Source organism: Cydia pomonella, chromosome 2, assembly GCF_033807575.1.
Source record: "Cydia pomonella isolate Wapato2018A chromosome 2, ilCydPomo1, whole genome shotgun sequence".
NCBI classification, from domain to species: Eukaryota; Metazoa; Arthropoda; class Insecta; order Lepidoptera; family Tortricidae; genus Cydia; species Cydia pomonella.
Window position 1 is genome coordinate 19116552 of NC_084704.1, and position 12193 is coordinate 19128744.

The window sequence follows — 12193 nt, forward strand, 5'->3', positions numbered from 1 at the left end:
CTATCTGCAAAATTCCTCTACAAATAAAGAATGTAAGAAATACAATATTAAACTGGCTTAAAACTGAGAACTACACAGAAATAGAAGAGTTATTAGTTAAAATCACGTAATATTTCGCCAATTCTTTCCAACTTTCTTCTATGCTACAGTTTTGTGCTGACACATACACCTCACGCATACGCGCGCGCGCGCGCACGCGCACACCCACACACAAACACACACGCACGCACGCACGCACGCTCGCACGCACGCTCGCTCGCACGCAACCACACACACATACACACACACACACACACACACACACACACACACACACACACACACACACACACACACACACACACACACACACACACACACACACACACACACACACACACACACACACACACACACACACACACACACACACACACTGACACACACGCGCGCGCGCACGCACACATGTGGCTTCAATTAGTTATTTAGCTCCTTTCTATTATAAAATTCAAAGTTCCTGCAACGTAAATTTAAATGTAACTTAATTTAATTTGTTACATTTAAATTTACGTTCTAATTTAATTAATTTTTGTTTCTTTTAACCGTTGTTTTGTTATTGTTACTTAGCAAACCAGTAAGGAAGAGCGGTGTCTTATGACACAGGTATCTTGTATAGGTACTTAAAAAGAGACGCCAACCTGCATATTGTTAAGTTATGAAGTTACTGAATATATTTTTTTTTTTTATATAATTGAATTTTAATTTTGTATCTTTTTGTTTTTATAGATTTTAACTGACATTTAATTGGATTATGCTTACTATGTAAGAATTATTTATTTATTTTCAGTAATTTTTTAAATTTGTGTCTAGACCGACCATAAAAAGTAAATCTAGACAGTTTTTGCTAAAGTAAGTCGGGCTAAGTTGTTTTACATGGCGCAGATCTGTAAAAAAAAATCTAGACGAGACAAGTCATTACTAATAATCTGTGGGTTTTTAACTCTATTAGAATTCAGTATCTCTTGGACAGATCCACGTTCCGGCAGTAGAAAGGTAAGTAAGGAAATTGACAGATTATCTAAAAATATTTAACGATGCGTTTACAAGCTTAACGAGCCACTGCAAATAACAGGAGTTACAGGACGCGCCTTTTATGTGGTATTAAAATGAAATGCCTCTAGATACGGGAACAGAAAAGACATTTGACCCTGATATTAACACACAGGTGCGTAGTTGTATAAAAATAAAATCCTTCACCCATTTCGACGTCACATCGTTAATGAGGAAGCTGGGCCAATCTGTGGTCAATCATTTAATTGTAATTGTTCGGCGGAACAGGCTACTCGAGAGGGGCGTCCGGCCAACCCATATCCACCTAATAGTCATACCATTAGGTATTTATATGAGACCTATAGAAAGGTATAGCTATATAAGTAGGTATCTATCTATTTTATGTGCGAACGTGACAAGGTTTATATTGAATATTTATGTTCTTTCTCGCAATGGTTTTAATGTTCAAAGATGTTAGTGACTGATTTTTTCCCGGTGCATCCCGAAGAAAGCTGGGTTAACGTACTTGAGCAACTACTGCCTTATAATTATGCCTTATCTCATAGGAGAAACTAAGGCTTTGATGGGATTATGTAGGTTTTCACGCTGGTTTTCACAGTGTTTACCTCTACCGATATAGGAAATGTCTGTCTTTAATTTTTGATACACAAAACACGGCATAAAACGCGATTAGTATTAAGTACGACTGGTTAAATTCTACAGTTTTGGTTTAATGATATTTTTAATGGCAAAATTACACAAACTTGCCACCTATAGGCTATAGGTAATGGAATAAAATGAATAGGCGCTGTGCGATTCGGAAAAACAGATAAGTACCTACAGAACTCCTGGCCTCAAAAATTAATAAACAACTCATCATCTTACTCGCGTTTTCCAGCTGTTTTGCTACGGCTCATTTGAGCCTGAGGTCCGCTTGGCAACTAATCCCAAGAAATTGGCGTAGGCACTAGATTTTATGAAAGTGACTGCCATCTTACCTTCCAACCCAGAGGGCAAACAAGACCTTATTGGGGTTAGTCCGGTTTCCTCACAATATTTTCATTCACCGAAAAGCGACTGGTAAATATCTAATCGTAATCGTACAAAAAATCCAAATAACTGGTACGCACCGGGGTTTGAATCCGCGCTTCGGATTGAAAGTCGTCCACTCTCACCGCTAGGCTACCAACGCTTTCAAATAACACAAATAAAAACTATTTTTTTGCATAATTTTGTTAAATAAGTTTCTACTCGTCTTAACTAGTTTGTCAGGGAAGTCAACTTTGTATTATATTACGTACCTAAATTGCGTACGTACCCGTAACGTTAGTTTTTTACAGGCATATGCATAATGCACTTTAAGGTTAAAAATAGTTCTAGTAGATAAGCCAGGGCAGCGACGTAACATTGGCACTTGGGCGCGTTCGGCGGCTTGGGCGGCGTTCACTCACCCGGCTTGGGCGGTGTCTGATAATTTGGCTGTTATTTCACCTGTTAAAGTTTACAGTGTGTGTTTCACAATGGGTACTGAGGATCCGAATCAGTTGTACTCTACTGAGTTTGAAGTATTTGGGCAGGTTCAAGGTGAGTATTTACCTTATTTAAACATTTTAAACATTATGGTGTACTTAATCATCTTATCTTATCTACATGTACAGTGAGCTCCGAACTTGCATGAAGAAATTATGAATGATTTCATTGATAAAAATGATAAAGTTGCCATGCACTTTTGCAGCTGATGGGACACTAATACCTGTAGATTTGTATTTAAGTAGTCAATAAACCTCTTCGTTAGTTATATAAATATTAGCATTTTTTGTTAGTGAGCAGAGGGAAGTATTAAACTTAATATCTGTCTCAGCATATCTCATTAATTAAGTTGTTATTTGAAGTATTTAATATATTATTTAAACGACTTTCTTAAACAAAATGGTTTGCAATAATTTTGGTAAAAGTTAGCGAAAGTTTGAATGTGCTCGACATTTGAAATATTGATCCTTTTAAACGATTCCAAGTTTGAAACTTGCTCGGACTCCTAATTACTTGTAATGTGATATGCAATATCTTTTCAACATTTCAATTAAGAACTTACCTAAAGGATTATATTAAGTGCAATTATTGGATAGGTATACGTAGTAGCTCCTACCTATTTTTAGAGGTTCGTAGCTAAAATGGCAAAAAGGAACCCTTATTATCATGAACAGTGACACAAAACAAAATGGAACGTCATTAGATTTTAAATCAAACCAGTAAAGACAAATTATTAAATTTAATACCTTCATTTGGTCCTGAATGCGTGTGATCCGATTTGCGCAATCCCAAGGAGGTGTGCATACATTTTTGCTCTTTTTCAGTTTTTTAGCTTGTAGCTAAAATTTACTCTAATCATGAAAATTGACATCTGAGGTGTCGAAAGGTACCTTAATATGAATTCGTAGTCAGTTTGAATTTCTTTACTTTTGGTATAATCATGTTAAAATCCGAAAACTCCTTTTCACCAGTGTCTGATCTACGAAACTTAGCTGGTAGTTGATGGTGGGTTCCTTCTTCCTTCTAGATCGAGTGGTTTGGCAATTCAAGGAAAATGTATCTCCCAAAGCTCCCAAAATATATGCAAATTCAGATTACACGCATTTAGAACCAAATGAAGGTATTAAAACGATTTCCAGCTTGCTGGGAATGAATTCCTGATTACGTTTTTTGTGGATCTAATTTGATTAGCCCAATAGGTATGATATTATTTATCTCACGAATTTGGTTTCTTTATATTTTAATTTTAAAACCGGATTAAATAAATAATCACCTTAATATTTTTGTATGCGCACCACAAATCTTATTGCTGTAAAGCAATTTCTTTCAGACAACTTTTGGGACAACCTGCTCTGCTGTAGGATCTAAAGATACAGAAAAGTAATTACGAACCAGAAAACACCGCATAGATACTTACCCATACCAACGATACATTGATTGAGTAAGATGTGTTAATCAGGCGAACTAAATTGACATGAGATTGACAGATAAAATGATACCAGGAATAGCAAAGAAAAGTCACAAGTATATATGTCGATAAAATGGTATCGATAAGTAAGATATAGTATTTATTACCCATGTGATAATTATAAAGGGGTCACAAACGATTTCGATTTATGAATGTCACGAGAAAAGTGATTGATTCGATTGTAAGATTGTGACGTTACCGATCAAATTAGGAGATGCGGAGGCGAAAATACCAAATTTCGATGTTAGTATGCAATACCTACATTTAAATCGACCGGGATATAAACCGTGATCACCTTTTATATTACCTTTAAACGAACGCAGCCGACGCGCACGAATCAGGGTAGACCAAGCGCGGTCTACACAACTTTGACACCCACCCGTTATCTCCAGTTACCCGTGAACAAGATGCATGTAGGTAATTGAGTCGAAATATCGGCAGCTCAATAAAAACAATATAAAAGGTAATCACGGTTAGGTTAAGGAAGTGTAGGGAATCTAACCGTGAATCATTCAAAACTGTTAGTATGCAGGGTTGGGGGCAAGTTGTTTCAATCGAAGTTATAGGGATCACCGATATGATCTATTTTTTGCGTCCATACCACACAGTGTAATTGAGAAATTAATCAGATTGTGCGAAAAATTGCCCATCTGGGTTGGCCTTATTTGTATTTAGAGCCAAAATATTTTTTTTATTGCGATACGGGGCATTTCCTGTAACAGGAGAAATAAATTAAACTGTAGGTTGTACTCCTCAAACGGACCAACATTTGTGCAGCAACTTTTAATAATAAAGTTATGTTTGGATTTTTATTACACTTTAAAGTTTAAAAAAAGACAAAATGGACGCAAAAAATAGATCATATGATCTATTTTTTGCGTCCATACCACACAGTGTAATTGAGAAATTAATCAGATTGTGCGAAAAATTGCCCATCTGGGTTGGCCTTATTTGTATTTAGAGCCAAAATATTTTTTTTATTGCGATACGGGGCATTTCCTGTAACAGGAGAAATAAATTAAACTGTAGGTTGTACTCCTCAAACGGACCAACATTTGTGCAGCAACTTTTAATAATAAAGTTATGTTTGGATTTTTATTACACTTTAAAGTTTAAAAAAAGACAAAATGTATTACAAATTTTGTTATGTTATGTTTAAAGCGTGACAAGCAACGTCAAATACATTGATGACGGCGTACAATTAAAATAATATTTATTTGTATAAAAAGGAAAAAATCTTATGAATTTATATATTTTTTAAATTAATAGTCAAACGTTGTATCGTTTGTTACAGGAAACACCCGGTATATTTATCCAATATTACCATGAAATATTCGAAATATGCACAATTTTCGAAATACCAACGAGCATTTGTAAAATAACATAAAAAAATTACTTAAAGTTACATTTGAACTGACCGCACAACAGTAGAGTAGCGCCCCTAACGGTGAATTCTCGCAATATTCTTTTATTCAAACTTTTGTAAATATCGATATGAATAGCACTGGCCAAACTGTGGTATCATTTGTGCACATTGTGCACTTGTCAATTTAGTTCGCCTGTTTCTGGAGGCAACTATAAGTATATGCGTACTTTGAAATTGAAAACTAAAGGAGATAGCGCTGTACGGCTTCGAACATTGGCGTTAACTCTGATTGTCAAAAGTTGACGTTTGACAATTCAATGACCTAAAACATATGGCGCAGTACAGCGCTATCTGTTTCGGCTGTCAAACTGGGTGCCACGTTTTTCTTAGACTTAATTACAATCAATATCTCTTTGCCCATACCTAATGTGGGCTTAGAAAGCCACTGGCTGGTTGGCTAACTTGTCATTTGACTAGGAATTGATGACGGTGGCAGTTATGAGGACTCTGATAATCCTTGCAATTAATAGATTTCGCTACACCTGCCCACGTACGTATCGAAAAACGCATTTGACCTCTTTCAGCTAACGTGATAATATGGAAGAGTGTGTGGTCCGATTCTTTCGTCTAGTTAAGTTAATATACCTAACTAGCACATTAGTACCTAATTATGGAGCGACGGTTGATCGGCTAATCAGAGTAGTATTATTAGCCTGGGCGCGTACGCATGTAGGTCGGTGTCAGCGATTGAGATTGGGACATTCGATTTGGTTCATTCAAAGTACGTGTTTCCTCTTTAAACTTCTTTTAAACATAAATAAAATGTGAAGTATACGAATAACTGGCGAAACATGCCAAATGCCAAATGGCAAAAAACGGAACCCTTATAGATTCGTCATGTCCGTCTGTCTGGCCGTTTATATCACAGTCACTTTTTTTCCGAAACTATAAGAACTATACTGTTCAAACTTGGTAAGTAGATGTATTCTATGAACCGTATTAAGATTTTCACACAAAAATAGAAAAAAAAATCAATACATTTTTGGGGTTCCCCATACTTAGAACTAAAACTCAAAATAATATTTTTCTACAATCCTATACGTGTGTGGTATCTATGGATAGGTCTTCAAAAATAATATTGAGGTTTCTAATATCATTTTTTCTAAACTGAATAGTTTGCCCTGTAACTTCTAAAATAACAGAATGATAAAACTAAAAAAAAAATATGATACACATTATCTACTAATAAACTAAAATATATGATAAAAATACATACAAACTTCCACCGAAAATTGGTTTGAACGAGATCTAGTAAGTAGTTTCTATTTAAACGTCATAAATGGTACGGAACCCTTCATGAGCGAGTCCGACTCGCACTTGGCCGCTTTTGTTTGTCTAGATCCCCGCACCTCCACCATGTAAAAGGGTGTCTTCTAGATTATGGTGGAAGATAAACGCAGATTTCTGATTTTGTTGCCAGTTACCTACCAAAGACTGTGAAGGTTTCAAACCTTCACAGTACCTACATAGCTCATTCAACGAAGCTTATTTTTTTGTTAAATACCTATATGTACTTTGCTATTGATATGAGCTACTTATGATCTAGGCACAGTCAAAAGATTTAATTTGTGACCCATTATTTACCTTGTCATACTGACAATAGTATGAGGTCTCTAGCGACTTCCATGTTATTTTTCACTGTGACAAGTAAAATTTAAATACCTACGAGCTACTGCGAATTTCATCGTCTCGTCTCTAATTGTCACCGGTCGTCGACATACTCGTAATCTACAGTTGTGATAATAATAGATTAAATACTTAACAATACAATGTTTAATGGAGTTTGTCTAGATTTAAGATAATAAAGTTACATTTCGGTTTACCTACGAAACCTCCAGAATCTTCTACTGGCATACCTACTAGAAATTTGCTAAGGTATCCTATATATTGTTAATTTTATAACTTTTTGTTAAAATTTTATGTTACCTACATAAGTTGACAATTATGATGTAGGTAATAATCATAATCAACCCTCAAGAAAGGATATTCGTAGGGACACAGTCCGGCTTAGGGATATAAGTATGGGATGTATCACAATCAACCACTGAGAAGCTACTACGGGATGTACTTATCTATTTACTCGTATGTAAAATAACATATCTAAGAACAAACACAAATGTATTTGTTATTATTTATATTATGTACGTTAAAGTGTAGGTACATGATTTTAATATAATGATTTCTTTAAGAGCTCCATAGACCTTGCGAGAAATCGCATGCGATTTTCGATACATTCCCGACAATGCCGAATACGTACATTAGGTGCTACAAATTAAATCGATCGATCGAATGCCGCAAACATTCGCTTGGGATTTGTTGCACGGTTAATGGAGCTATTTATTTAAATGTGTATCACTATTTCAGGTTGTTATTTTACCAAATACTGCAAAGAGGTAGCGGAGACCATCGGCATCGTAGGATGGGTGAAGAACTCAAAACAAGGCACCATCGTGGGCAAAATACAAGGAGTTAAGCCCCTAATGGATCAAATGTCAGTATCTTCCGAGGTTTTTCTCTGTTTGTTGTATTTATTGTTGCAACTAGTCTTGTTACGAACCCGCGCGCTGGTGCACAGTAAAAAACAAACATCATACTTACTTAGACCGAGTCGGTCTTACATTCAACTAGAGGAGTATTATCTCCTCGCGTCAAGCTTTATTAGTACCTATTCTAATACATATACTAAGTCTAGCTACAGTAATAGTTCCGAGTCGGTATTGTTAAGACAAATATTTTTTTCATTAAAAAAAAAAAATTAAAATGAAAAAAATGAAAAATATCTTTATTATTATTATTTTTTATTATTATTATGGCAACAAACAGTCATTACATGAAAAGATACAATAAATGGACTACGGAGAAGACAAACAGTGCCGAAACATTTTTCAAGTTATATTGTGGAAACAGGAGTTGATACTGAGTGGTAAATAGATTCATCGTGCAACACAACAGACAGGTTTACAGCATTTAAACTGATCCATTACTTTATATACATATATGTATATAATATATTTATATTGCAAACCTTCCTTTAAACCATTATCTATTTTGTTAACCCTTCTTTTTTAATGATTATACATATAGTTCCAAGGAGTTTTGATACACCCTCGGATCTATATATGTAGCAAATCCATTTATATTATGTATGTTTTTGTCTCTGGACTACGTTATTTCAATTAAATACTTAATCACACGTCACACCTAAATGAATATTCTATTTAGTTTTGAAATCCTTACACTTTATAAAACAAAGTCCCCCGCCGCGTCTGACTGAACAGATCTTCATGCGGTTTTGATCTAAGTATCAATATCATGAGGAAGGTTTAAATATATAATTTGTTAAGGTTTTGTGTAACTCGTGCGAAGCCGGGGCAGCTAGTTTTGAACTACCTACAAGAAATGTTTACGCGGTACTTCCGAAACTAAGAAAAATCCGAAACACAACTCAGCTCAAAATTATATATTTATAATACCACGACGGTGGCAAGCAAGCATACGGCCCGCCTGATGGTAAGCAGTCACCGTAGCCTATGGACGCCTGCAACTCCAGAGGTGTTACAAAATCATTCAGAATAAATTTATATTTTTAGTTAGTGACCGCGTAGCCAACGTGCATATCGTTCACGCTCCGTGGCGAACGAAACGCAACTGTCACAGTCGCACTAATACGGACGAGTGATAGAGAGAGATAGCTACGATACGCTACGGAGCGTGAACGATTGTAACGTTGGCTACGGGGCCAGTTGTCACTCGGAACTCTCGGTGCGTGAGTCCGATTCTCTCTTGGCGGTTTTTTTGGATTCGGTCCAATGCGCTGTTGTTGGAAAATTAACATTTTTAACACGTCGCAGCCATGTTCTTAACAAGCATAAAATAGATGCAAATAGATGGCAGCGATGCGTGCCAAAATGTAATTATAAGTGGCTTATTTTAAAATTTTGTCAGTAATTATTTTTAATTAAAGTAATCAATGAATTCAAAACTATAGCACAATCTAAACCACATTAAATGTCCAAGCAAGCAAACCAGAGCAGAAAATAGCACATAAATCGAATCTCACGCTTCTTCCTCGCGTTGTCCCGGCATTTTGCCACGGCTCACGGGTGCCTGGGGTCCCCTTGGCAACGAATCTCAAGAATTGACATAGGCACAAATTTTTACCCTTTGGCATTAGTTCGGTTTCTTCACGATGTCTTACTTCACCGAAAAGCGACTGGTAAATATCAAATCATATTTCGCACACAAGTTCCGAAAACCTCATTATTGGTACCAGCTGGGGTTTGAAACCGCGAACTCTGGATTGCAAGTCGCATGCTCTTAGCTCTTATAAATCGAATCTCACATATCAATAATAAATAAATTAATTAATTAATATTGGGTATTCTTACACAAATTGACTAAACCCCACAGTAAGCTCAAGAAGATATTGTATTATGGGGTTTTTTATGGTAGAGGAGGCAAACGAGCAGACGGATCACCTGATGGTAAGCGATTACCGCCGCCCATAGACACCTGCAACACCAGAGGGGTTGTAAGTGCGTTGCCGGCCTTTAAGATGGGAGTACGTTTTTTTCTTGAAGGTTTGAACGTCGTGTCGGTCCGGAAATACCGCAGGCAACAGTTCATTCCACAGTTTAACTGTGCGAGGCAGAAAGTTCCTGGAGAAACGTACAGTTGAGCACTGCCATCTAAGTTGTGAGGATGGAAATGTTGTCGCGTAGGGCGATGGCGAAAAGAAGTGGCAGGGATTAATCCGAACAATTCCTCGGAGCACTCCCCGTTGTACATGCGGTACAACGGGGCGTGCTCAGACAACGTTATATATATATATAATATATGAATACCTAATTATATAGAAAACACCCAGGACTCAGCAATAAATATCTGTGCTCATCACACAAATAAATGCTCTTATCGGGATTCGAACCCAGGACCATCGGCCTCATAGGCAGGGTCACTACCCACTAGGCCAGGTAGCATACAAAAAGTCATCAAATTGATAAAATATAACTGACATATCTCTTGGGGCCAGTAGTTAGTCTCAGACATTAAACCGTATTCAACGGCAGCAAAGACTACAATTATGTTTATCAATTTGTCACAACCTTTTTGAAAATTGCATTTGTCACCATGAACCTATACAGAAGCCATAAAGTAGTACCCACTAATATTTTTTCTCATCTGTTAAGATTGGTCGGCAACGAAGTACGCGAGCGACTCGTGGATTGCGCGCAAGCCATTTGGAAGTACCTATCTATAATTTGAGGACATTTGTTTCAGGATCGAATGGCTGAGCACCGTGGGCTCGCCGGGCTGCAAAATACAGAAGTGCGACCTGACCAACAGTCAGCAGCTGGCTCGCCTTGACTACCACGATTTCACCATACGGTTTTGAAAATTGCAAACGAGTTTGAATTGTTACTTTTGAAATAAATAAATACGGTTTTTATTGTTCAAGTTGTCCGAATACATACACTGTAATAGCGGTCAGCAGTAGGTATAGTATATAAGTGTAGGTATTGCATGTGGAAGAGATGTCACATACAGCAATAATGTATATGTTTAAAGCTATGTTCAGACTTGTCTCGAACAATCCCATCAAAAACATAAATGTGAAATGAGAGCCAAGTTCATTATTAAGAATATGCTTGTTTGTTGATTTCGCTGGCAAAACAATTAAGATCTATATGGGTGCCAATGGTGTTCTATAGTTCACTTAGGATGTAATTAAAGTTAAAGATTTGTCTTGGCCAGTTTTTACGTACAGGCTATATTATATGTATTTGTCTATGTTACTTTTCTAAAATTTAGTTTGTTGGTATATAAACTAGCCAAAACAAATCCTGTATATATAGATATAGATCTCAATTGTTTTCCCGGCAAAGTCAACAACGACGCATACTCGTATTCTTAATATTGAGCTTGGCTCTCATTTCACCTTTATGTTTTCGATGGGATCTCTTATACCAAAGTGACTTCTCATATATGTATTTAGATTTTAGGTATGCATTTTGTAAGACGTTTTAACCTCTTGTTGTAGATGTCCGGTGTTTTCGCCGGTAACCGGACCATATTACGTGACTACGTCCAGTTTTGTATGTGGCTACCGCACAGCTACACCCAAGAAAACAAGACATCGTCACTGAGCCCGGACAATTGTCCGGCGAAAACACCGGACGTTTACAACCGGCCTAATAATGATGCAAGCCGTGATGCTGTGCTATTTATCGGGAGCGGAAAACTTGACCAATAAACTGCTGAACAAGTAGCCGAATTCGAACTTTAGAAATTACAACTTGTCTTGATATTGATTTGAGATGCCTCGCAGTGAGTCTCGCGTGCACAAATACACATATTGAGGTAAGTACGACTGAGATGCACTGAGATGAATGTCTGTTGATGACTAACACAAGTAAGACAACGCCTATTAAACACAGCCAAATGAACACAAACACGAATAAACACGCCATCACGAATATTCACCGAAGAAGCATAGGAAAAAAAGCAAAGGGCTTTGGATTTTTAAAGTTCGAATCCAGTTCCAGGGCTTAGGTTTTTCACTTTAACATAGAAAAACAAGGTAATACTCGTAAGAATTAATGGACAAAGTGTGTAAATTGCCTCCTTTTTATATATTTTTATTTATGAGTCGCTTATGATTTGATAAGATTGTTCATGTTTCTTATTTTGGGAAGTGTATCAAATTAAACATTTACTTATAAAATAAATAGTAAAGTCTA

At 36.6% G+C, this 12193-nt stretch overlaps 1 protein-coding gene across 2 annotated transcripts; it reads left to right on the top strand.

The window, feature by feature from the left end:
* The first annotated feature begins 2266 nt into the window (after window positions 1–2266).
* LOC133534584 (acylphosphatase-2) lies at window positions 2267–12193 on the top strand. 2 transcript variants are annotated; one of them, XM_061873755.1, is made up of 3 exons: window positions 2267–2613; window positions 7818–7944; window positions 10734–12193. In XM_061873755.1, the coding sequence occupies exons 1-3, from the start codon at window positions 2550–2552 to the stop codon at window positions 10846–10848; spliced, it is 306 nt and encodes a 101-aa protein (XP_061729739.1). In that variant the 5' UTR covers window positions 2267–2549; the 3' UTR covers window positions 10849–12193. The 2 variants fall into 2 exon arrangements, with proteins under 2 accessions (XP_061729739.1, XP_061729738.1); XM_061873754.1 differs by lacking the exon at window positions 2267–2613 and adding an exon at window positions 5574–5943.

Excerpts from the sequence above, each read along its gene's own strand:
- LOC133534584 (XM_061873754.1), top strand. The coding sequence starts at position 5,877 with ATGACGGTGGCAGTTATGAGGACTCTGATAATCCTTGCAATTAATAGA. Across the intron at positions 5,944-7,817 it reads ATTTCGCTACACCTGCCCAC|GTTGTTATTTTACCAAATAC; the intron begins GTACGTATCGAA and ends TCACTATTTCAG. Across the intron at positions 7,945-10,733 it reads AAGCCCCTAATGGATCAAAT|GATCGAATGGCTGAGCACCG; the intron begins GTCAGTATCTTC and ends CATTTGTTTCAG.